General features: G+C 42.6%; 1 protein-coding gene across 11 annotated transcripts in view; it reads left to right on the top strand.

Moving 5' to 3' along the window:
- Nucleotides 1–279: 279 nt before the first annotated feature.
- slc38a3a (solute carrier family 38 member 3a) overlaps nt 280–26,305 on the top strand; it is a 43,853-nt gene continuing 17,827 nt past the window's right edge. Inside the window, exons 1-6 of one of the 11 annotated variants that reach the window (XM_053652683.1) lie at nt 2,824–3,415; nt 3,666–3,753; nt 14,903–14,980; nt 18,841–19,042; nt 20,929–21,025; nt 21,716–21,831. In XM_053652683.1, coding sequence (XP_053508658.1) covers nt 18,927–19,042; nt 20,929–21,025; nt 21,716–21,831 — 329 coding nt within the window. In that variant the 5' untranslated portion in view covers nt 2,824–3,415; nt 3,666–3,753; nt 14,903–14,980; nt 18,841–18,926. Of the gene's footprint in view, nt 503–730; nt 1,304–2,823; nt 3,416–3,445; nt 3,464–3,665; nt 3,754–7,941; nt 14,981–18,840; nt 19,897–20,093; nt 20,127–20,928; nt 21,026–21,715; nt 21,832–26,305 lie in introns of those variants that run through there. The other 10 variants (XM_053652676.1, XM_053652678.1, XM_053652679.1 and 7 more) reach the window with 10 other exon arrangements.

The following is a 26,305-nucleotide window of genomic DNA, read 5'->3' as shown; positions in this document are numbered from 1 at the left end:
TGTGAGTGCGACCAAAGACAAACGACAAACTTCTGTCAGTGGTAGAAATCGCTGATTAAAGTGTGAGCGCTGCCGCTATGACGCTCATCAAAAAACCACCAACGGGATGATGTCAAACTGAGAGGATGGCTACGAATACCGTAGAGGGGATGGAGAAATGTCAACATGATGATCTTACGTCTCAGCGTCACTGATGTACAACAATGTGCGCATTAAACGCACAGCAATAGTGTTGATTCAACACCTACAGTGTTTAATTCTGGAACGAACGAAGCCTGCAAGAGTTACACCCAGAAATGTGTGTGTGGGCAGAACTGCTTTAACTGAACACTGTAAGTGTTCGCGCATCCATGCGCGTGCACGGTGAGAGCAGGTGACCTGAGCGCGCGAGCACACATCAAGATAAATGACACCCTGAGGTGGTATGACGTCACGCCTTGCTTCCGTCACGATGAGCGTCAACCGACCCAGAAACCAGTGTTGCCAGATTTATACGTTGCCAGTGAGTTCAATCTGTTAATTCTGGCAGCTCTTTTCATTCTCTCTCTCTCTCTCTCTCTCTCTCTCTCTCTCTCTCTCTCTCAGGGTTGCCAGAGTGGACAAAACATTAAAAGATTCATATAAAACCATAACTCAAATTATATACAGTGTCAGATATAGATTATATACAGTGCGAGAACTCTTTCCACTGGGTTAATTACTACATTTTAACAAGCCGTACATATGCGCGATCTGGCAACAGTTACACAAGTGTAATTAAATGAAAAACAGAATGAAACATTACTGGTTACAGCCCTTCCAATTCACTATCAGCACCTCAAACTCTAGTCTAATTCATTCATATGGAAATGAAAATAACCAACAGAACAATCTACAAGCCCAGTATTATGATTTTCATATTTAAAAAATATTAAGGTCACTCGATTAACGCACCAATCTGGCAACCATGTGACGAGTTTTATAAGACAGACTAAATGCTTATTAATAGGCTATAATATAACTGTTCATCAGACCCCCCCTCCATCGGCGCGTGAGTTCCAGTGAGATGCACGCGCATCACGGAGTGCCGGGTGAACATACGGAGTGGGCGGAGAAGAACAACGGGGTCTCGTTACAGCCCACTTTAAAACCCTCCGCCACTTTCTGATCGGACAGTCTGACCGGAGAGGATTAGACCAGGCCGGAGTGTTTCATCACCAGCTCTGCGTTTATTATCCACTGACAAAGGCACGCGGGCAGCGGAGGAGAGAGCATCGCGTGAGGATCTTTCTCAACTCCTCGTTGTAACGGATCGCTCGGCTCGGTAAGAGTGAGCGGTTCACTTTATTCCGGTATGGTTTCATTGATAGCTCAGTCACTGTCGTTTACTTTCCCCACTGAGGCTTCTGCGCGAGTGTGACCTCCATTCTGTTCAGCAAGATTACCGACATCCGTCTTACTGAATTCCCGTTATACTGGCTTCCGTTATACCGAATTCCTGTTATACTGACTTTTATTACCGAATTCCGAATACCGAACTCTACCCACTACCGACCTCCGTTTTACCGACTCCACGTATATCCAGCATCAGATTCCCGTCACAGAGTTCCAAATTATACTGGTAGCTTACTGACCCCCGTTACAGGGTACTGACTCCTCTTATAGAGTACTGACGCCCCTTAAAGGATACTGACACCCATCACAGTGTACTGATTCCTCTTATAGAGTACTGACACCCGTTACAGGTTACTGACTCCTCTTATAGAGTACTGACACCCATCACAGGGTACTGATTCCTCTTATAGAGTACTGACAACCGCTATAGAGTAATGATGCCCGTTACAGTGTACTGACCCCGTTACAAGCTACTGATACCCGTTACAGGGTATTGAACCCCCTTATAGTGTACTGATACCTGTTATAGTGTACTGACGGCCGTTACAGGGTACTGACCCCCCTTATAGAGTACTGACACCCTTTATAGTGTACTGACCCCTGTTACAGGGTACTGGCACCCATTACAGGGTACTGACCCCATGACAGTGTACTGATACCTGTTACAGTGTATCAACACCAGTTATACTGAAACCTGTTAAATAGGGTAGGCTACCAACTCTCATTGTAGTGTATTAACTCCTGTTATAGGGTACTGACTCCTGTTATAGGGTACTGACTCCTGTTATAGAGTACTGACTCCTGTTATAGGGTACTGACTCCTGTTATAGAGTAACTGACTCCTGTTATAGGGTACTGACTCCTGTTATAGAGTACTGACTCCTGTTATAGGGTACTGACTCCTGTTATAGAGTACTGACTCCTGTTATAGGGTGCTGACTCCTGTTATAGAGTACTGACTCCTGTTATAGAGTACTGACTCCTGTTATAGGGTGCTGACTCCTGTTATAGAGTACTGACTCCTGTTATAGAGTACTGACTCCTGTTATAGAGTACTGACTCCTGTTATAGGGTGCTGACTCCTGTTATAGAGTACTGACTCCTGTTATAGGGTAATGACTCCTGTTATAGAGTAACTGACTCCTGTTATAGGGTGCTGACTCCTGTTATAGAGTACTGACTCCTGTTATAGGGTACTGACTCCTGTTATAGGGTGCTGACTCCTGTTATAGGGTGCTGACTCCTGTTATAGGGTAATGACTCCTGTTATAGAGCACTGGCTCCTGTTATAGGGTACTGACTCCTGTTATAGAGTACTGACTCCTGTTATAAGGTACTGGCTCCTGTTATAATGTACTGGCTCCTGTTATAGAGTACTGACTCCTGTTATAGGGTACTGACTCCTGTTATAGGGTGCTGACTCCTGTTATAGAGTACTGACTCCTGTTATAGGGTGCTGACTCCTGTTATAGAGTACTGACTCCTGTTATAGGGTAATGACTCCTGTTATAGAGCACTGGCTCCTGTTATACAGTACTGACTCCTGTTATAGAGTACTGACTCCTGTTATAAGGTACTGGCTCCTGTTATAGTGTTTTTTTGTTTTTTTTTTATACCAACACTGGTTATTTTGACTCCTGTTATAGTGTATGGACTCCTGTTATTTCCTACCAAACATGGTTCAAAGAGTGTAAGGATATTCTTAATTTAAGGCTAAACCAATCCGAGATAAAACACACATTTATTTAGGAAGAATGTAAGCTACATAATAGTATTGACCCCTGATATGATTTTGGTATAAAAGATCACTAAAATGTCATTCAATTAATTAGACCTAGCTAACAAGCTCAGTATAGCGTTTAACTGCCGCTCCGCGTTCCTGCTGCTTAATTGGTTATTTAATTTCCCGCCGTTTTTGAAGTCCACCAATTAACAAAAGGTTGCGCGTGACACTTGGAATAGAATTCAGCTAGTTCTTTATCGTTAGCCTGCACTGCTAATGAAAAGAAGGGTGGTGTTGTGAAATCATTTCATACCTGAAGTAAGTTTTTTTTTTTTAAAAAAAATGAAGAACGAAAGAAAGTTGTAGGTGTGTAATTAGGAAGTAATTAAGAAATATATCTGGCATGTAAAGCGCCTCAGGTGCTCAGGTGTGTTGGTTAGCTAAACGCTATTAGGAGTAAACAATCTTACAGGTCTATGACAGAAACGACTCAGTTTAAAACGGGACAGCTGTAAATATGGCTGAATGGCAGTCTTTTTCATACAGTTTTATCAATATTTTCCTTCAGAAAAGAAAGCAGTAGGCGTCATTTGTCTTATGCTCCACTGAGATCAGTTCCTGTGACCTGTGACTGTTTTTCTTCATCTGGGTTGCAGGTGAGACACACACACACACACACACACATGGCCTGGTTAAACTAAATGATGAATGAATGTTGTCCGAGTCACAGTTTTAGCTGATGCGCTTTTACCTGGCGGTTAAATCAGTTGTCTGAGTGACTTTTTACTTAGGGATGCATGTCCGGCAACCGAAATTATTCGGCCTAAAATAGCACAAAAAAAGCACTTTCGGTGAAAAGGCCGAATAAATTTGACCGAACAATGATTAATGACGCGCCAAATAGCCTAGCAACCAGAGTGAGATGCGCGAATTTCACGACCTCCACTTCCGGCAGCGCGCTCGGAGCGATGAGGGGGCGCGCGCATGCACGAACTACGTGCACGAGCGCATGCTCTTCGGATGTTGACAACCGTGACATTGTTTACTGTGGACACGTGCGTTTAATTGCTTCTGTTCCGGAGTATTCCGTCACGTCGCGAGACGTAAGGGTGTAGAGTACGGAAGCAGTTAAAGACGTATTTATTTAAGGGAACATAACATTAACAACGTATCTAACTATACTATACCTACTATAATACTCTATCTACTATAATACTATATCTACTGTAATACTCTATCTACTATAATACTATATCTACTGTAATACTCTACTATAATACTATATCTACTGTAATACTCTATCTACTATAATACTATATCTACTGTAATACTCTATCTACTATAATACTATATCTACTGTAATACTCTATCTACTATAATACTATATCTACTGTAATACTCTATCTACTATAATACTATATCTACGGTAATACTCTATCTACTATAATACTATATCTACTGTAATACTCTATCTACTATAATACTCTATCTACTATAATACTATATCTACGGTAATACTCGGCGAGGTGTACAGGGACGCGAGCGGTATAGAACCCAATAGAACCATTTTCTGCACTCGTCAATGCACTTTTTAATGCACTTTTTAGTTGTAGACTACAGAGTGTTCCATTCTTTCAGCAGTCAGTTATAGGCGTAACATGGGCTATTCAAGGGGCTCAAAGATGACCACATCACAATATTTTTATTTTACTCATTTATTTATTTAAAGTTATATTGTGCCTTCTTGGTAGCCTATGCCTGCTGGAATGAAAAAAAAAATGTTCAGTGTTAAATAAATATTTTGAAATTGTAGTTTTTGTAATTGATTCTTTTCTTTGAAAAGCAAGACAAAATAGTAAAAAGCTCATTTTGACTGTTTAATTTATGCAATGGTGAAAAAAATGGCAAAATAAATGGAAAAAATGCAAAAAAAAAAAACCAACAAAAAACCTGTTCCGCCTTCGGCCAAGCTTTTCGCTATATTCGGTTTCGGCCAAGAATTTTCATTTCGGTGCACCCCTACTTTTACTCCATGATGACACTTGTGTTGTTCTTCCTGATCGATCATGTGATACGATCATCATCTAAAATGATTAATGACTCGTATTCAAGCGTACCTGGAGGGTGTCTGCCACTCACGATAATAAATATGAATATAAATACTTAATAATAGATGCTGCTGCAGGGTTTGTGCCCTCTTACTCAAGTTTATGGCCTGTAAGAAGGTCTGAGCTCCTCGTTTCATTTTGGCAAATTTAATTTCACGACAGGATGTGAAAGAACATGCGGATTTATTGGGTAAAAGATTTCATGCGTGCGTGTTATATTTGCTGCCTGAAGGTTATACCATGCATGACAAAAGAAATAGAGCAATAAAGAAATGACAAGTTCCTTCCATGGGTTCAGAATGATTTGAAAGGTAGACGACGGCGGTGGAGTTTAGTGTAGGAGAGAAAAAGCTGTGCTCGGTTTGTTATTTTAGCAGAAATTAAAACGTGAAGTGAGACGTGGTTTTCTGCAGTTTGGAGATGTTTAAGATGAACAGGGATGCAGGGTGTTGGTCTGGGATATGGGATATCAGAATATCTTCTTGATGAGAACTGTTATAAAATATAAGCACTGAGCTCGCTCATAATTACAGCCAATTACAAGGTCTGAATTGCTGATGATGAATTTTCTCTCATTTAAATGTGCATTAGGTAAAATGTGTGAAAATAGGTCTCTAGTAGTCTCAGGGACTACAGATGAAATTTAGCTTTGTAGATAATTCCTGGGCAGTCATGGACTGTTCAGTGGGCGGAGTTTAATTAGATTTGAATGACCTTTTATCTCATTGAATCCGCCCCATGCCCACCGATGTGCACAAAGCCCCACCTCCACATCTCATGGTGGTCCAAGTACAGTTACCATGCTATCATGACATCACTTTCTAGTGCTTGAAAACTCACTTACAGCTTTATAAGCTTGCAAAATTGTGCTTGTAATGATTTAAGAGGATGTCAAGAGGCTTTGGGGGGCATGTCTATAAAGATGATTGACAAGCTGCCGATCCAAATGCGACCAAACATTCCAGACCTGAAGGCAGGTTTCCAAACTGTTTTTCTCCAGCAATGTAATACATTTGTGCTGAGAATATGGCTTAAACTGTTATTATTTTTAATCATCTCTACATTATTTGCACTAGCAAGAAATAAAAAGAAAACCCAAAAACAATCGCCTATTGCACCTTTAAGTTCATAACTGAATTCTTGAATTTAAAAAAAGTCATTTAAAAATGTATCAGCTACTGTACGTGCGAGCTCTGAAAACACAGAGCTGCTGTTAGAGACAATTAAGCAACACCTTCTGGCCAATCAGAATTGAGAATCAAGCAGCGCTGGGGTGTAGATAACGATACAGTCTCTGTACAGCGTACACACAGGTTTTGAGGCCTTAATGCAGTTCTGTAAGTTAATCAAGTCACGCAGATTCTCATTTCAAAAAAGAAAAGACCAGATGTATCGTCAAGATTTATGAAATATATATTAGTACCTGTTTGTTAAAGCGTTTTTTTCTCTCTCTGCAAAAACAAGGACATAAACCTGGCGTTCTCCAATTTACCTCAGCGTGATTGTGTTTTTCTTTAGAAAAAGGACTGACAAGCCCAATTAGCCGAGCTGTTTATTTATTTATTTTTGAATAATCATGCACAGAGACGTCAGGCTGCATTAACATTCGGGTTTAGTTGGCATCGGTAAGAGAACGTTGTGCCGGCGTGACATGGGGTTATCATGACTGAAAGTCTTTACGCCATGACTCTCCACGCTTCATTCACCACGAGCTGCTTTACACATTCGTAATGTTTTAATCGGACTTTCTGTTGCTCAGCGTCGCTTACCGCCATAGCGACGTGCTGTATTGACTGAGAGGAGGAACTGAGACATGCACAACCCCTGTGATACCAGTATAAAAAACAGAATCGATATAAGGCTAAATATTATATTGTGTAATCAAAACCGGTAGCCAAGTTAGCTAATATTAGGTGCACTGGAGGTGGGGATGAGTCAATGCAGATCTACTTTTAAATCTGGAAATTTTTACAATGTGTTTGAATGCTGTTGTTGTTAGTTTTTTTTTTATTGTTGTACATTCATTTATTTTAACATCTGCTGAAATTTTTACAAGCTTGATTATTTTTTTGTCTCCTCTAATCGTTAGCGAAACACATGAGTGTGTGTACGCGATAGTGTGTATTGCCTCGGTGGGGTTACTCAGGGTCGTGAAGTGGGCAGTGAGTAATGGTTGGATGGAAATAATGCCCACTCGGGGATTACATTATTTTTTCTTGTCTTTCTGTTCACACACTACAAATAGTTTCTAGTAGGAGTATGGATTCCTCCAGTCAGAGAGATCCAGAGCTTTATTGTTTAAATGAAAATTACGCGTGATCTTCTGGGTTTTAATTGAGTTTGTGGCACTTCATGTCACTATGGTGATGAATTGCACCTCTGGAGACCACTGGAGTAAACGGAAAACATGAATGGGCTGATGTAACGGATGGAAATGCATTTTAATCTGTATTTTGGGAAAAAAAAATCAGTGGTGAGATAGCGTCCGATCATACGGAGTGACTAAACATGAAACCGTGACACTGTAACAGCCTTATTTGTGACCAAAGTCTGTTTTGGAATCAAGGCTGTGAGGTTGGAAAGACCCATGAGTGTGTCACAAGTTAAATCACTAGCTTAGCATATATGTGTATGTGTGTGTTTTAGCCTGGTGGTGGGAGATCTCACAGCGCTGTATGCTGCAGTCTCGTGAGCAAAAGTAAGCCTGTGTGTGTGTGTGTGTGTGTGTGTGTGTGTGTGTGTGCATGTGTGTGTGTGTGTGTGTGTGTGTGTGTGTGTGTGGAGGTCACATTGGATGTGCAGGTCTGTATTTGACAGAATTCTGCACACCCCACGGCAGAATTAGGCCAAAGACACAGGTGTAGATGTGTGTTCTGGAATTTTTAGTGTGAAAGTGTAAAGCAAGGGTTTTTTTTTTACTTGTTCAACAAGCAGAACTGGAAATACAGGTTTCACTGTAGCTAGATTAAGCTAAAAAATGTAATTTTTTAATCTCATTATGTGTAATGACAGGTCAGGATCTCGCATATTACATGAAAGAAATGTATTTATTATTGAACATATGAAATATAAAACGCTAATTCATACCCAGAAGGCCAGGACAAGCTAGTTTCATGTCAGCTGAAAAGTAATTTCAACACTGAGATAAAATACTCAAGTTTTCATTGGGTGCTTTGATGCACTTCCATGTTGTAACGATAGCGTGCACTACTTCTTCCTTATCCCTCCACCTGCTGCACTACACACATTGCCCAAGGCGTGATCTGGTTTTAGGTAATAATTACCTGCTAGCACAACACGCATTCCCCTCACAGTTAAACATGGTGTTCCTTCCTCAGTGAAGGAGGCGTGGCCTATGTGACTGCATAGAGTCTCATGGATAGAGGCATGGCTTCTGGGTCTGTTAGTCCCAGAGAAGTAGGCGTGGCCTGTGTAACTGTAAGTCTCATTGAAAGAGGCGTGGCCTCTGGGTCTGTTAGTCCCAGAGAAGTAGGCGTGGCCTGTGTAACTGTAAGTCTCAGTGAAAGAGGCGTGGCCTCTGTAACTAAGTCTCATTGAAAGAGGCGTGGCCTCTAGGTCTGTTAGTCCCAGAGAAGTAGGCGTGGCCTGTGTAACTGTAAGTCTCATTGAAAGAGGCGTGGCCCCTGTAACTGTAAGTCTCAGTGAAAGAGGCGTGGCCTCTAACTGTAAGTCTCAGTGAAAGAGGCGTGGCCTCTAGGTCTGTTAGTCCCAGAGAAGTAGGTGTGGCCTCTGTAACTGTAAGTCTCAGTGAAAGAGGCTTGGCCTGTGTAACTGTAAGTCTTCGTGAAAGAGGCGTGGACTCTGGGTCTGTCAGTCTCACAGAAAGAGGTGTGGTCTCTGTAACTGGTTTTGTTTAACGGTTTTGTTTGTTGTCTTTTGATTTCTCCTTTCCAAAAACATAAAACCACCTACATTGAATGTCAGACAGCAAGAGTTGTCACAATATATTTGTGCATTTAATGCATTAGGATTAATTAATTAGGATTATAGAATTATTACTGGAATTATATACAGCATGCACTTGAATTAATTAGAGACACATTAAATGAGTTGCTGTGTGATTAGCGTTTCGAAACTCAGTGGAACAGTGTTTCATCGGACGTGACTGTTGAAGAGGGAAAGAATCTTCCTCATCACTTCTGCCTTACGACTCCTGTGAATTTTAATTGGCTAATCTCTCCATCCCAGCCCGTGATTGGTCAAAGTCCCGTTCCTGTAAGGTTTAACTGGCCGCAGTACGGTTGTTGCCAGGATGCCTTGCTTTACCCGTGTGACTTTGTGCGCACTGGGACAGAGGACACGGAAGAGGTCGTCTCTTTGTTTGCATCCCGTGATCGGAGTTGGACGGTGGTGGGAAGTGGCACAGACTGGCATTGGAGGGAAAATGACACAGAGGCGTTTGTTATTCTGGAGAGTTTACACACACTGCTATTGTTATCGCCATGCGTTCCAACATCTGTAGGATTTTCCTCTTTCATCATCAGCACGGCACCTGATCGGCGCGGCACCCGACATCAATATCCCCCTTTATACTGGAACACAAGACGAGGTCTCGCGCTCCTGTGGAGAGACAGCAAAGACAAGCGGGGTTCTCTGGCCCTCTAAAGTCACGTCTAGGTTCTCTTTTTCCCCAGACCCAGTGCTCATGTTCAGGCTTTAAGATGACATTTTTTAAGACCAATCTAGTATTCTATACTCTATCGTTTACTATCATTTTGATAGCTAATTCGAATTTACTTTAATCTTAGTCTACACCGAAAAAAATACATACAGTGTTATTCATATTTTAGTCAATTTGGGTTTAGTTAATGAAAAACTGACAGTAGTTTTACTCACCTCCAGTTGAACACTTTTTAGCATTTTATCACTCTGAAATTTCCCACGTTGTGTTTTAATTTCCCGAAACGCAAACGGATGACTCCTTCTTTACTGGAACTCCAGCTTTACTAATGCACGTCTCCATTACAGGTTCATTAAAGCCTTTCTCCTTCTAATGTTAGAAATAAACAGCATTGCTTTAATGTGCTGTCTATTAGACCGTGTTTTAGGGCCGCGGTCACTGTTTAGGAAAAAAACAACAACAAGATTGTGAGAACACAGCTGTAATATTTTAAGAAAAAAGGCGTAATAGCTTAATTTGCAAGAAAAAAAGTCACAATATTCCGAGAATAAAGTCATGATACTATGACCGAATGGTGTACAGATCAGAGTAACGTCTGTGTGTTAAAATACGGGACGGGGAGGATCTGAAGTTATTGTTTATTTTGTTGAAGGAGAGTTGTTTAATAATAATAATAATAATAATGATGATAATAATAATAATAATAATAATAAAAGTCATTCACCCAATTGCTTTATTTGTGAAGTATTTAATTATTTTTGTTGCTCTGATATGCACCATTCTATCATAGTATTATTCAATTCATTTAAATTCTGTTTTATTTGTATAGCGCTGTTAACAATGGACGTTGTCTCAAAGCAGCTTTACAGAAACATATAAACACGGGATACACATTTTAAGTGTGTGAATTTATCCCTTTTGAGCGAGCCGGTGGCGAGGAACCTTAAGAGGAACCGGACTCAGAAGGGAGCTCAACCTCATCTTTGTAACAACGGATAGTGTGAAAGTAAAAGAAAGTTCATTATGGGTTCTATATGAAGTCTGTGTGTTGAACTAGTCCACTGTTCACTAAAGGAGACCTGAGTGTAAAACTGTATGTGGTAATTGCAGTCCCGAGGCCATCGCAGCAACCGTAACCACAGCAACCACGGCGAGAACGTCCATGTAGAATTGAGGTCCAAAACCATTTCCATGGTACTTCAAGCGGCACCGTCCTCAGCGATCTCCAGGCTGCACCGTTTGGGGTCGTCCTCAGTGGCAGAACGTAGCCTCCAGTTGATGAGCGCTCCAACCAGATGTAGGGCATGAGGATGGATCAGGCAGGCTTTCTTCTCTAAACTCGAAACTACATTGTTCTCAAAACATTACTACTCAAAGTTGTATTTTGACTTTTTTCAACATTGACGTAACATTGACATTAATATGCTAACATGCATCCACCAATGAAACGATCGGCACATTGAGTGCTCGGCCCTGACTGTTCAGCATTTCTGCTGTAACCGCTGATACGTTCAGCTCACGCTGACACGCGAGTCTGTCCTTCAGTCAAATCATTTACTCGCCTTTATTCTCTACTACTGACCTTTGTGTTTTAACCTGCACAAGAGGCATGGGCTGTGTGTGTGTGTGTGTGTGTGTGTGTGTGTGTGTGTGTGTGTGTGTGTGAGAATGCTGCTACCTGTGATGCTCACTGTTTGGGTGAGGAGATTGGGAGCGGGGTGCTATAAATAAATCCCATAATCCCGTATACAGTTTTCATTAATTTAAGAGCGACACTTCGTACAGCCTTACCATGTTACAGCTTTACACTGGAGACTCCTTCCGTAAATGGTCCATAAACATCCCCTTACAAAACTTCACCGTATCAACCATTACCGAAGGTTCTGTCAGATAATAAGCCTTTTTATTTGATGATTATTAGGATTATATTATGTGGCGTGTCAGGGAGAAGCTAGGCTAGGATATAAGTGTTGTTGTTGTTGTTATTATTATTATTATTACTATGTTACATCAGAATGTTTTGTCCAATGCAGGCATCAGTGCAACGTTCAGGTTCTTATTTGTAGTTCTGCCAGCAGAAACCCTCTCCACTAATCCCCAGTGTTCAGTGCTGCAGTAACACGGCGGATGCACGCTGCTCCCTTTTTTTTTTTTTGGACCTGGTGTGCGGCTTCATTCAGCACTTTCGGATCAGACCGGTGAGCATCCAAGATCTTTATCTGGATCCGTTCTCTTTCACCTGTAGTCGAAGAACAGATGGAGGCCCGCGGTGTCCTTGCAGTTTTCCGGTACGTGATGTATAGATCGTCTCCGCGCGTCATGGTCACGTGACTGAGTCTCGTGCACCGGGGCTATTTTTAGACGTGCCGAACGTGTTGGACATGCTGATGTGTGAACTGCACTCTATCTCTCCTCCGGGTCTCTCTTTCACTCTGCATTCAGAGTGTGTGTATGTGTGTGTGAGTGTGTGTGTGGGATAAGTATGATCTCTTGGAAAGATCTCTCTTGGTTTTTCCTCAACAGAGAATTCGAATTGTGCGATACAGTATACGAACAGATGTATTCGTAAAGCGTTCGCAGGAGCGTTTACACAAGAAACGTGGCGTTCGTGAAAGTTGGTGAATCGTTAGTTTCCTACGTTTCGCTCCGGAATTCGTAGGAGTTTACACGTAAGAACGTTTACTGACATGTTCGGCTTTGAATCGTATAATCGCCGACGCTTTACTGTAAGACTGGTTGCTACAGTTAAGACAAAAGTAATGGCGCCCTATAAAAGGAGGATGAGTTTGTGTGTGTCTGTGGCAGCTGATGCGCTGCAGTGGCTGAGCTGCATTACTGGAAGATTTTAGCGTTGTTTTCATCTCTCTGTGAGCTGAATGTAATTGAAATGAAGTGTAAATCGGCGGTGCCGTGAGTGCTCACGCTTACTCGTTTTACACGAAGATACACATGTGAGTATGAAAATCAGCCCTAGTGGCCACCTGAGGTGAGACCTTGAGAGGAAGCAGATTTAAAAGGGAATACTCTTCCTCGTTTGGGCAGCGCTACATGGCACGGTGAATAAGAGTAGAACGAGCAGTATGGGATGTTCAGAGTCTCAGTGTAGCATCAAGAATAAGACCGCTTTAGATGAACTCCAGCACCAGGTCTTGGGAAGTGTGAGTTTCTTCACTGCAGCTGGAAACCGAATTCTCAGTTATATTCCATTCGGAGCCTGGAGGGAAAAAATAAAACAACCTCTGCTGATTGGATGCTTGTTAGGTAAAATCCGGATCAGACAAATCCAAAAGACTGAACAGAAATCTCTGGCATGTGATCATAGCTTATAAATTCCATGCTTCCTCCTAAAGATTTCAAGCTCCTAACTGTGGGATGGAAGATTTACACAAACAAAGAACAATAAACACACACACACATGTATGTAGACAGAAATACGCCGCTTATCACACACCTGGCATAATCAAGCTGAACCCAGTCAGGTGTGAAATCGTTTTAATGAGCTGTGCACTTAAAATATTTCAGAAGCAGGATGCAGATTAATGTGGATTATAGATCACTCTGTAGTGTAAATTTACCACTGTATACTCTCCCTGACTAGACGAAGTATTTTGTGCGTTTTTGTGTGCGTGTGTGTTTTTTTTCCTCGAGATAATTGTACTGCTTCTAAAAAGTGACCTCAAGCAACCCTGCTGGTGTCGTGTAGTTTAGTTTTTGTCCACTTAGTGTTGCTGCTTTGTTGTATCCATCAGACCCACAGGAATTTGTTTTTCCTGAAAAATTAGTGTCACGTCTGAAAGGCGGGGTTTTTTGTTGCAAACCTACGTACGTTCGTACAGGAAGTAAAGTCTGGAATCACTAACGACCCGTTTCAGCCGTTCAGAATCGGTTCCTTCTTCTGGGAGTCGATGAGTCCGTTTGTCCTGCGCTTTGATTTTTAAAACTTTGCCGTTTTAAAATACATTCACAAACAGCTCTATATATAACACACTACATGAAAGGTAATATTTGAAGAACCATAATAGGTGCACTTTAACATCAGGTAACTACAGAGTGTCCCAAAAGTCTAGGTAGTGTACCCAGGGCACTATGTTTGGCAGCACCACGTCGGTCGCGCTTTCGTCAGCGGATGCTCGCGGACGTCCACTTCTTCTCGGTTGTTCCGCAGGACTTCCAGTTATTTGGATTTATTAATAAGTTTGGCAGCAGCGTCGTGTGTGATGTGCTCGCCATGTTTCCTGTTAAAGTCCGTCGCAACCTCGTGACAGCTTCGTTCTAATTTAGTAAAAAAAAAAAAAAATGCACTCTTTTTGGCTGAGAGTGTTTTTTTTTTACTGACATAAAAACCTCACAGGATTTATAAAACGTTTACATAGAAAATGTACCGTGTCACGCTTCTTACTGTTCACTGTGTTCACCACTCTCCCTTCCTTCCGCTGTATTATATGACTTATTTTCATGTGGTTTTTATTTGTTTTGTTTTCTTCCTGTTAATATAATAGTTATTCATCTGACATAATTTCAATTTATTTATTTATTTGTTGCAAGGGGCAAATTCTCCAAAACAACTGGGAAGTGGGGCTCCTGGAGGAAAGAAAAAGTTTGCCGAAGTTTCGAAAAAGTCTGATGTTTTGATTTGAGGATTGCTGAAATGTTATCTGGAGCGATTACAAACATGATCTGCTACACCAGCGATGTTATCGGTACAGGATGAAGAGTACGGCGGCACCGAGTCGTCCCTTTTCCAGGATATGAACACTGTCTGTGACGGCTCATGTTACATCGCTGTGCGCATCTCTCGTCTTTTAGAATGTCATGCTCTTCAGATAAATGAGTCACTCGCTCTTTAGTCTCGTTAAAACAACAACAACAACGGCGCAGGACTGTGTGGCACCGTGAAGAGTTTAATAGCTAATGGATTATTATCTCGTCCACTGCTCATATAAGAGCGAGGATGTGGGGAGAGGTTGGTGTTCATGACTGTAGCTGAGAAGGTGACCCGAATATAAGTGTGTGTGTGTGTGTGTGTGTGTGTGTGTGTGTGTATAATGCTAACAGAAAGGAAGAAGACAAGTGAGGAAAAGGGAATGGAAAGGTTTGAGAGAGGAGAGGAGACGAGATGACACACACATCACAGTAGGAACGAAGGGAAAGAGGGAGTGGATGTTTAATTAGTGGTTTGAGGAAGATTTGCATGTGATTCCTACACACACACACACACACACACACACGCACACACAGCTGGCCTGGCTTGATCACAGTGGGAAGATAGGTTGTTGTCAAAAAAGGGCAGGACATGCATTTACGCACACACACACACACACACACACACACACACACACACATCTGCGTGATAAAAAGGGCATTGCTGTATCTCGGTGACCTCCAGCTGCAGCTGAATTCACGTCACTGCTGGTGTGCAGATGCATCAGCTGAATCTCTCTCACAGTCTATTTCTGCCTCTTACTGTCTAACACTTTCTCTTCCTCTGTGTGTGTGTGTGTGTGTGTGTGTGTGTGTGCTCAGTGTAGTTAACCATTACTAAATGACTGGGATTTGATATGTGGGGGTTCTGAGAAAGGCTAGCACATTTTCCTCACACCTCCAGGGTTGGGGGTTTGATTCCTGCATCCACCCGGTGTGTGCGCGGAGTTCGCATGTCCTCCCCGGTCTCCGCGGGTTTCCTCCGGGTACTCCAGTTTCCTTCCCCAGTCCAAAGATACGTGCTGGAGGCTGATTGGCATTTCCAAGTTGTCTGTAGCGTGTGAATGTGTGTGTGATCGTGCCCTGCGATGGGTCGGCGTCCCTCGCCTTGTGCCCCAAGTCCCCTGGGATAGGCTCCCCGCGACCCTGTGTAGGATAAGTGGTATAAATTAGAATCAAATCTCAAATGTACATTTTTAATGAAATTTCAAATACCAAAACAGAAGAACTACTTTCAATTAAATGCCTAATTAAAAATACATTTTCAAATACTTGTCTGAGGGTCTCAGGAGCAATATACACGAAATAAATAATGAATTGAAATATATACCGTTACATGCAGCATAATCTACGTAAAAAGTCTACTCCTCGACCCGTGTCCGTCTCTCTCGCCCTCGTTTTCTTTACGCGTCCAGCCTGAGCACTGCGTAGGTGGCAGTTACACCACTCCTAATACCCGTTCATTCTGAATTTAAACACAAGGCTGTTTTTAATTGACGCCCACCCTGTGATTACGGCACCGGGCTAAATTAGCATCCTGTCCTGAGATTTTAGCGCCCCGTCTCATCCCCAAATCCGGCCCGGTTTACGGTAGGATCCAGGCGCTGACATCAATGTGGGGGCGAGTGTAAGAATGAGAATGTGTGTTTATCTGTGTGTTAAAGCACAGTAGTGACACAGAGGAACAATATGTAAGCAATAAAACACCCCGAAGTTGATTATTTTCCAATAACAGCACAACGCAGAGTGTTTTATTCCTTTTATACAGCAGCAGCTTGCCGTTGATGACATTTATTAAAATTTATTAAAGACTAATATTTCACAACGCTTTTATCCATTTGTGGTTATGTTTAATATTGTGGAACATCCAAAAGAAGATGATTTTTGACTTTAATATCCCGTAAAATCACAGTGCATGCGATATCTCAGAGAAGGGTATGTGACACGACTCTTCATTTAAAATATAAAAAACTATAAAAGTCAATTTGTTTTTTTCTGAAATCCATTTTGTTCCTGAATTTCCGGAGTTTCCACACGATCTAATGGATCATGATAATGATGAGGATAAATCAGCTTGCACAGCTCTCTGAACAACCCGAGCTTGAGTTAATTGGGGGAAGTATTTTAGAATGACGGTGTCATTACCCGGCATTCCTGCTTGCGTGTATTTATACTTACACCGTGTCCATTTCCTGCCGACTCAGAAGAGCTTCCAGGGAATGTTTTTTTTCACACCCAGCTGATGGACGTCACGTGTCGAGGACCGAAGCATCGGTTTATTAAAAGCTCTGTCTCGGTGCTCCAGCCGTGACCTCATTGGCTGTCTACACCCGTTCTCATTGCCCCATCACTGAGAAATCCATCCAGTGTGTGAAGGACAGCATGAGAGTTCAGGCCTGAATGAATTCTGGCACCGCGTCCGTCTCGTCCCAGCGCCGTCCAAAAACGTGACAGTCGCTGCTGATTTTTATGGGTTTTGTAGTCTTTACAATTAGGTCCATGATGAATTACCTTTTCAGCCCTTGCAATGCCCCTAAAGCTGAGGAGGCCTCGGAGCTGTAGCGATGCCTGGCACAATCAGCCCACTGTTTGCCCGGGCTGTTCCCAGGAAACCACACAACATGCAGCATTGTGTGCATCTCGTTTTGCTGGCTGACCACGTTGCCCGGCTTTAGCCAGAGCGGCACGGCGCCTAATGAGAGCCGGATCGCACGGAGCGACCTGCCGAGACCAGAGCGCTGTGCGGCCCTCCTACATGTTCACCTAGGATGGAGAGGGCAATAGAGTCAAATAGTAATGAGAGAAAGTAAAGGAAGGAAAAGCAGAAGAGAGAGGAGATCTGAGCTGAGGGGCACTCGTCGATGCCAGCTAATAGCTCTGAGCATGGAGAGAGCACGCCTGTTGTGTTAAGCTTCTCCCTAATTAATAAAAAGAGGGAGAAAAAAAAACGGGTTAGAACTGGATCTGAGCTGGTCCTGGCTGGTTCTCCTCAGCACGCCTTCTCTGTTTATGCTTGTGGGAATACGGAGCGCTGGCACTTTTAGATGGGAGGTCAAGAGTACCGGGGCTTTGGGGCTGGTGGAGGATGGTGGAGGGGGGCAACAGGAAACGCATGTCACTCTCACACACGGCGTCTTTCACCGCCGCTCGGACCTCCGGCAGGTTCCTCCTGAGACAACCGCAGGGGTCCGAGATGCAGGAGACAGGAAAACACAAAAACCAGCCATAGAGACATCAGGAAGAAAAACAACCTATCAGCCAGGCTTTCAAATCCACAGCTTAGAGATTTGAGATCAGGGTTAAACTCCTTTAACATGCCACAGAGTCGTTCACACCCCGTCTCAGGGTGAACAGGTTCTTCTGCATAAAGCAGAAATCGAAATGAAAAAAATATAGATGATTGTCCACTCCTTGACCTTCAATGGAAAAAAAACTGCCGTCATATCGCGTCGCTGCACTTCAGTGTGTTTTTGATGCACTTTAACCCTTTTATTAACTAATATATAGATGACGGTGACATCAAGGAGGCTAGCAATGTCTTTATTTTTATCTGGAGCTCTAGTTACTGAGGGTTTGAGGGCAAAATACCACTGGATGTATACATTTTATCCTGTATATTCTGTCATTTGTTCTCGGGCAGTTCCCACAAAACACGTTCGGTCTTCCCATCATACGACAGTGACGCCGTGATGTCACGTGCTTCCTCCGAGACACTGCATCTTCTCAAACTGCTGCTCGTGCTGCCTCACATGGTGGTGTAACACCGACCGGGAATGATGCGTTTACATTTCAGCGTTCCACACCTCCTTTTTAATAACTAATCTTTACATACGATATAACTCTGCTTAGTGGAAGCTTAAGGCATAAATAAAAGCAAATACAGCATTTAAAAAGAAACAATTCTTTGCACGTGGATTTTCCTGTTCTCGACTCATCTTCGAAAAGTATAGCGACGGTCTGATGTCACAAGACAGTGTAAGCAGGGGTGCGGGAATTGAGGAGCAGATTAGTGGGAATATTTTGGGGAAATGTTTAGGTTTAGGCTATACTTTTCTTGGAACAGAAAAAAACCCCAACATCATTAACTGGTTAAACACTCGTTTTTCTTCCCCTGTAACGTTTCTGATCTCTGATCTAGAGTGACGTAAAAACTCCTGCTTCACGAAACAAAGAAACATCACGTCGAACGTTGGTGTCTGTGCTCTCAAACTAATTTCCTGGAGGTCATTATCTGAAACTGCTTGTCTCAGAGATATGTTTTTATAATGATGTATATCCACTGTTCCCTGCAGGGATCTCGGAGGAGCTGGAAATTCTCGCGGGAATCTCTGCCGAAGGCCGCCTGTAGCTTCTGGAATAAATCCCCATCGTCCAAGTCATGGATCTGGCGTCGGCCGAGATGAACGCGCTTCCTAACGGGAAAGGGCACGAAGGAGGAGCCGAGACGATGGCCACGCCTGCCTCGACCAAAACCCAATCCGACGACACGGTTCAGTGAGTGAACGCGATCATACTCTGTGTCTCTATCCGTGCGTGTAGACTGAGGAAGTCTTGTGTCCCACCTTCTCTAAATCTGAGCCTTTCAGCAGTTTCTTTTGCTGTATATGCTGTATATAATATATTAGCTCTTTCCTTTATTAGCCATATGAGCCACTTTTTCGTAGGTGACATCAGAGTGTTACAGATAAGGTAGGCCTGTTTGAGTATAGCATGTCAAATTATCTTCCGTTGAACTAAACATTTCACACGCAGTTATTTGTGTGTGAGTTTAAGAGGTGTAAAAGTAGTACGGTTTATTCATTAGCTCTTGGAGCTGTGTTTACTTTACCTGCAGGACTTTTTGACGTCTTAATACACACACGAGAAAAGCCGTATTTTTAAGACGAGTTTGTCGGGACGAAGAACTTTTGATACAAAGACGTTTATGTTCGAGGCATGAAATCCAAACAAACAAAGCGGTTAGCATCTGTTACGGTGTTCTAACACTTTCGGGTGGCGCGTCGTTTTCTGGATGCGTGTGAACCGAAACTGTGTGTTTGTGGTATCTTGCAGCCGGCCGTACCGTACCGCGGACGTGTCGTCCGAACGAGGTGAAACCGAATACGCATCTTGGAGATAGTCATCTACGGTCATATCGCACGTCACGGATCGGAGAAAAACCGCTCGCGAAGCACAAGTGTCATGCCATTCTGTTGATGGTTCAAACAAAGTGCATGTGTGTATGAGTTTGTGCGAGCACGACGAGTGTGTATGTATGATTGCTACATTGCTGAATGTTCAAAAGCAGCAGCCACGAGTCCTTGTCCAAACACTGCTCCTAACCCTTGGCCCCATCCCAGCATGCACAGGTTTACATGCACTGAAGAAGACAAAAAAAAAAAACAAAACATGTTTTTCACACACACTCACACTGAATTTTCACATTCTAGAAAAACATCATGTGTTGTGTTCTTTGCTAAGGGTTTATGTACATGTGTGTGTGTTTTATTTACTTTTCTGTGCTATCAATGGATTCGGCATCTTCGCTCAACGCTCGGCCTTGTAGGGAACTCGTACCTAATAGTACGGAAAATTCCAGGTACGTACCTGCTAATGAGATGTTGTTTAGCTTGTTGTTTTTATCTTCTAGCTGTGTGGTGTGTAATTTCTTCAGTCACTAGCCACTTCTTATTCAGTTTGTAAGCATGTACACAGTGTTGATGTGTGACCTGTCTGTTTCTAGGAAGCGCCACTGATCGAGTAACATTTTATTGTAGGATTTTGCCATCGATATCCGACTGAACGCTGATAGTTCTAGTTAAACATGGCCTCCGTGATACGATTCTGTCAAGTTCTCATACGCGTTTATGTACGTTTGGGTTGTGCACAGATATCTGAATAGCCAGTTAACCGTATAAGGCGGCAGTAACACTCGAGTAACCACATCTGGCAGTATTTTTGATGAAGAAAGAAAAAATTTTCAGTAGTTAGAGGCGTGTATCTGGGAAATAAAGCTTGTGGAAAAGAAGATCGAGATAATGCATTTCATACAAGTTCATTAAAACAATATTAAACGACAGCGGACACAAATCAGGCAGATTAAATGCGATGTCACTTTGGGCCTGATGAGTTTAACTGCAGTGGGAAAATTAAACTCGTTCACATTAAGGAATTAATGAATTAGTTAATTATGAATTTCCATGAAGACAGTATTGTGATACCCGATAGGTAATTTAATATTTAGGTCTGCTAAAATATTCAGCACGTGAAAATGGTGATATTTCTGCAATGTTGATAGCGTGTTGTGATGTGATTGACACAGACACAGTACATACCGTACACACCGATGGTGTTTAGGAAATGTGGTCCATGAGGTGATTAAGTGTCGTGTGTGCTTTCAGTGCCAGCAGAGCTACCAGAGACACCGAGGCCACCCTGGCCGAGAGCGCAGAGTTCCTCTCCAATGGCGACGACAAGAAACCGCCGCGATTCACGGACGCAAGTCTCTTTATTCGTTTTTACACAGACTGCCTTAGCTAACTCAGAGTTTCTGCGCCCTTTCCCTGTGGCTTAATCGTGTTCGTCGTATTTACGGACACATCTTATACCACAGCGCTGTTGAATTCTGGAATGTGATTGGTCGCAAAATGTTGAGTAATTTTCTACGAGAGTAAGCTGCAAAGTCACAGGTCTGTATTAACGCCCTAATGCGTCGTAATCCACGATCGTTTCTCTAGGAAGAACCCGTTCACAGGGACTCGTACGGCAGACGCGCCGCACGCGATGACACCGAGGAGATTGTTGATTAACAATTTTGTGTGTTTTTAAAAAACAAATCTTATTAACTTTCGGTTAAAAGGAAAAAAGAGAGCTGCTATAACATAAGTGATAAGAGGAACTAATTTGTCTTGTGAACGTCCCACAACATTACATGTAGCTATAATGAGATAAAAACTATGGCATATCATTCTTTAATTTAATCAAAATTGTAAACATGCAAACAGCAAAATGCTGTGGTATAAGAGGAATAAAACATTCAGGACTGTTATTCTGCGGCAGTCCCAGTACCCTCCCGTCGTTGATTATTTTCCTATAACCGTACAGCCCAGAGTGTTTTATTCCTTATTTATGATTTTTTTTTTGTGTGTGTGTGTGTTCTTGTTTTGTTGTTGTTGTTTTTCTTAACAGTTTGAAGGAAAGACTTCGTTCGGGATGTCGGTCTTCAACCTGGGAAACGCCATCATGGGGAGTGGAATTCTGGGACTGGCGTACGCCATGGCGAACACCGGCATCGTCATGTTTCTGTGAGTTATTGCTCAGTGTGTGCTGCGCTATCTGTATGTACAGATGTTTGGATGAACGAACAGAAAAGGGAGCAGTCCTCTGTGTGTGTGTGTGTGTGTGTGTGTGTGTGTGTGTGTGTGTGGAATATAATCTGCTGCGTTATTATAACGTCAGGAGAAAACGCTCGATGCACAGCAGAAGGATTATGATGAAGTTATGACTACACACTCACACAGTCGATGTCCTGAGTCACGTCGCCGCACTTCCGACTTATTTAAAGGTTTTTAGTGACATAAAAGCTTAACAGTGTCACTAGGAGTGATTATATTGAAATAGTGCACATTTTTAAGGTGTTGTCTTTCTATAAAAAGGTGAAATCACTAAAACCGAGCTGTAAGTGAAGCCGTAACAGCTTCATCAGCATGCAAACAAACCTCTTTGTGAAAATAAAAGATTTTTTAAAATCACTTATTGATTTGTAGCAACCATTTTGTGTCTGTTTTCATCTGTGAAGGATTTGTCTTTGGGTGATGAAACACACCCTAAAAGTTTAAAGTTAAACGCGTACAAACTTGTTTATTTTTATTTTTACGCGCATCTTGATTTAGTAATCGTGTAGCTCTGAGCCTTAACCCGGGCAGAATGAGCAGAACTTGTTGTATAACTTCTAGAAGAAAATGCCTGTTCAGAAGCTTTGTACAGCTGCTATCAGTTGTCAGAATAAATGATTAACTTTTCGGGTCATCCTGATGCTATCTCCGTGTTCCCCTGGTTTCGCAGATATTGGTCATTATTAACAAACCAGGACAGTTTTAATGACTCATAAATAAGGTGCATTTTAATAAGGTTGACCTTTTACTCAAAGTGACGCACAATTTCCAATCTTTTTGGAACAGGGTCGAGGTAACGGCTCCAGGTAGCGTGAGAGCATGTGACCTCATGCAAAATCCCCACACTTTTAATTGTAAGTCCAGCGTCCTGGCTTTGGCCCCGTCGCTTGTTTATCGTAAAGGTAGCGTAGCCGGGTTCAGTTCTCTTGCCAGCGAGTAGGCCATAAGCCCCTGCTAATGCTGTTTTTATTAGGAAATTCACATGGATTGTGGGATTTGTTTTTCCAACTGACCTCCAGCATTCGGCATTCCACAAGCTGGGCGTCTGGGAGACCTGTGTCCGTGCCAGCTAGCGTAATCTAGAAGGTACTGCCATGCTAACACTTTGGTTTAAAGGTGTTCTGTGTGACACGCTGAAATTCGTTAAGAAATCTCTGACTCGCAAGGTCGTGTAACCGGAGCAGCTTTTGAAATGACTTTAAGTTAGCAAAAACAAATCATGGAAAGATCTAATTACAGATCAACTTACAAGTTGAAAGTTATTTATTTATTTATTAATTTATTAAAAGGTAAACGTTTCCCTGATTGTTAAGAAACTCACTTTAAAAGTCACAGCATGGCTGTTAATAATATGATAACATAACACATCTCCTACTCGAATGCTGAAACCTCCCACTTAACACTGAAATGAACGAAACGTGCACGCATGGTGCTGTACACGCTTTTTTAAAAGAATTGTGGGGGGGGGGGGGAGCCAAGTTTAAATCTTAGTGAGAAACCTTGTTGGAAAGTATGAATAAAACACTTTACAATAAAAAAAAAAAAGACTTTACTTTAAAGGTCCTGGCTTTAAAAACCCCAAAACAATACCAGACACGAATAATGAGATGAACAAGCTCTATTTGTGTATAAGCTGTAGGGTAAATCTTTTTTTCTTTTTTTTTATTGTTCATTGTGATTTTATTTGTATGGTGACTGTCACAATGCAGCTTTAGTGAAATCCGGATATAGAGCACTAAGTCATATATCAGTCAGCTCTATTCATTTGATTTGTAGAGATATTAAATGCAGTTTAATGTCATAACTTTCAGCACAGATGGAAGCTTCACGCTGTGTCTTTAAGCAGTAGAGGACGGGAGATCTTCCTTGGCATTTAGGAGTGTTGAATTATGCAGAACGAGGTTGGAGAGGGGGTGGTCACGGAGAGAGAAGATGAAACGTGGACTGGAAAGATGGATTTTTTTTTTTATAGCGTTTTGATAAGTGACCTGTGAGTATATAGCTGGTGTATTTGCTGGCCTTGTCTTGATTCTCCGCTGTGTGCTGTAGCGCTGTGTGCCAGTCCGAATCATAGCAGTGCGTCCCCTGAGGCGGCAGAGGTCCTACATACCACGCAGTCTGAGCCTCACGACTCTCACAATTACACAACACGACTCATGATCCTTATGAACGGCTCGGCTTAGCGCAGCACAACGTAATAAATAAATAGCCACGTGACCCGGTCCTTCTGTCGCTGTGGAACGCCTGAGCCTCGACTTTATCTCTCCACCAGGATGTCGGCCTTACATTTTATCACCATTTATCATATTATGATGATATTGGATGTATAAATACTCTGTGGATGTCTGCACCTGTTTATTGGTGACTGAAAATGAATCGTGGTGGCGTCATACACCCACGTGAGACCACACTGCCTCCATACTGAAGAAAAAGCTCAAAACCTCTTTTCCAGCCACACATAACAATAATATATATATATATTATTACTTTGACAATTGTAATGGCTAGACAACTGGGTCAGAGCATCTCCAAAACGGCAGGTCTTGTGGGGTGTTCCTGGTATGCAGTGGTTAGGACCTACCAAAAGTGGTCCAAGGAAGGACAAATGGCGAACCTGCGACAGGGTCATGGGCGCCCAAGGCTCACGGGGAGAGAAGGCTAAACTGTTTAGTCCGATCACACAGAAGAGCTACTGTAGCACACATTGCTGACAAAGTTCATGCTGTCTCTGATAGAAAGGAGTCAGAACACACAGTGCATCACAGCTTGCTGTGTATGGAGCTGTGTAGCTGCAGAGCTGTCAGAGTGGCCATGCTGACCCCCTGTTCTCCACCAAAAGCTCCTATAATGGGCATGTAACTGGACCATGGAGCAATGGAGGAAGGTAGCATGTTCTGATGAATAACGTTTTCTTTTACATCATATGGACGGCCACCTGTCTAACATCGTGTAGGTCTCCTGGTGCCGGCAAAACAGCTCTGACCCATCGAGGCATGGACTCCACAAGACCTCTGAAGGTGTGCTGTGGTATCTGGCACCAAGACATTAGCAGCATGTCCTTTAAGTCCTGTAAGCTGCGAGGTCGGGCTCCGTGGATCGGACTTGTTTGCCCAGTGCATCCCACAGACGCTCGATCGGATTGAGATCTGGGGAATTCAAAGGCCGAGTCAACGACTTGAACTCTTTGTCATGTTCCCCAAACCGTTCCTGAACCGTTCCTGGCGCATTATCCTGCTGAAAGAGGCCACTGCCATTAGGGAGTACCATTGCCATGAAGGTTCAGTTTTTAGACCGGGCTGTCCCGGCTGACTCCTGCACTCTCAGACTGAAAATCTCATTCGCAAACAGAAGAAAAAGAGACAGAGAGCAGAGTTGAAATGGGGGCGAAGGACGTGATGTGCTTGGCAGAAATCTTGTTGGCTCGACTCCTGCCAAAGTCATCAAGACTCTCTGTAACTGTACAGAAAGACCAAGAGAATAAAAGAGAGAGAGAGAGAGAGAGAGAGAGAGAAGTCTTATTTGTAAGCGGAAGGAGAAGACAGTGTGCTTCGGCCTTCCAACTAGAGCGGCTTGTCCAGATGTGGACAGCTGGAGACTAGTGTGATATTCTTAGGATACATGCTTGTCATCTTATAAGCATTTCCACCCGGTCTGATTTTCTTTTTACCGAAGCTTGTTAAAACGTGGGAAAAGGCTTCCAGACATGTTTATGCCGTTAGCCACTAATCCTCAATCAGATGAGAGGAATAAAAAGAATATCATGTCCAGCATCTCGTCTCTTGTCTGAAGTATTAATCAATGTGTCACTGAAGGTACCGCCTCTCAGATCATATATGTTTTTATCTTAGAAATATGCACTAAATATATACTCGAGTCCTGAGCTACAAAAGTTGCGTGTATAAAAAAAAAAGTGCAAGCTGGTCTACTAAAAGAGTATTGCGTTTTTTCACACGAGTAAATTAGCACAACCTAAAACGACCTGATTTAAATATACGGGCTACACGCCCACTAATTGGGCGCTACGTTATTTGGGATTGTTGGCACATCAGGGTCTTAAAGTGTGTTTATTCGGGTTAACCGGTCCTCAGTCAGGATAAAAGAAGACAAAAACAGGACAAAGACATAATCAGGAAGTGCTCGGCTTAATGCACACAAACATGCAATACTTACACACACTGGTCAGGGCTAACATACAGGCGAGACTCATTAACTACCACAGCGACAGGGGGACTAGGACAGAAAACACTGGCCTGTTAGATCACCGTTTTCTCTCTGCAGAGAGTGTTTAGTGTTTTATCTAAGAACTATTAGGAAGCGTGTTTTGTCGTGCAATACAGTTTCGTTTAGAGGCGCCGTAACTCACGCAGCTTTCAACTGAAACGTG

The sequence above is a fragment of the Ictalurus furcatus genome, chromosome 21 (genome assembly GCF_023375685.1).
Source record: "Ictalurus furcatus strain D&B chromosome 21, Billie_1.0, whole genome shotgun sequence".
In the NCBI taxonomy this organism is placed as follows: domain Eukaryota; kingdom Metazoa; phylum Chordata; class Actinopteri; order Siluriformes; family Ictaluridae; genus Ictalurus; species Ictalurus furcatus.
This window is presented reverse-complemented; position numbering and strand designations above follow the sequence as displayed.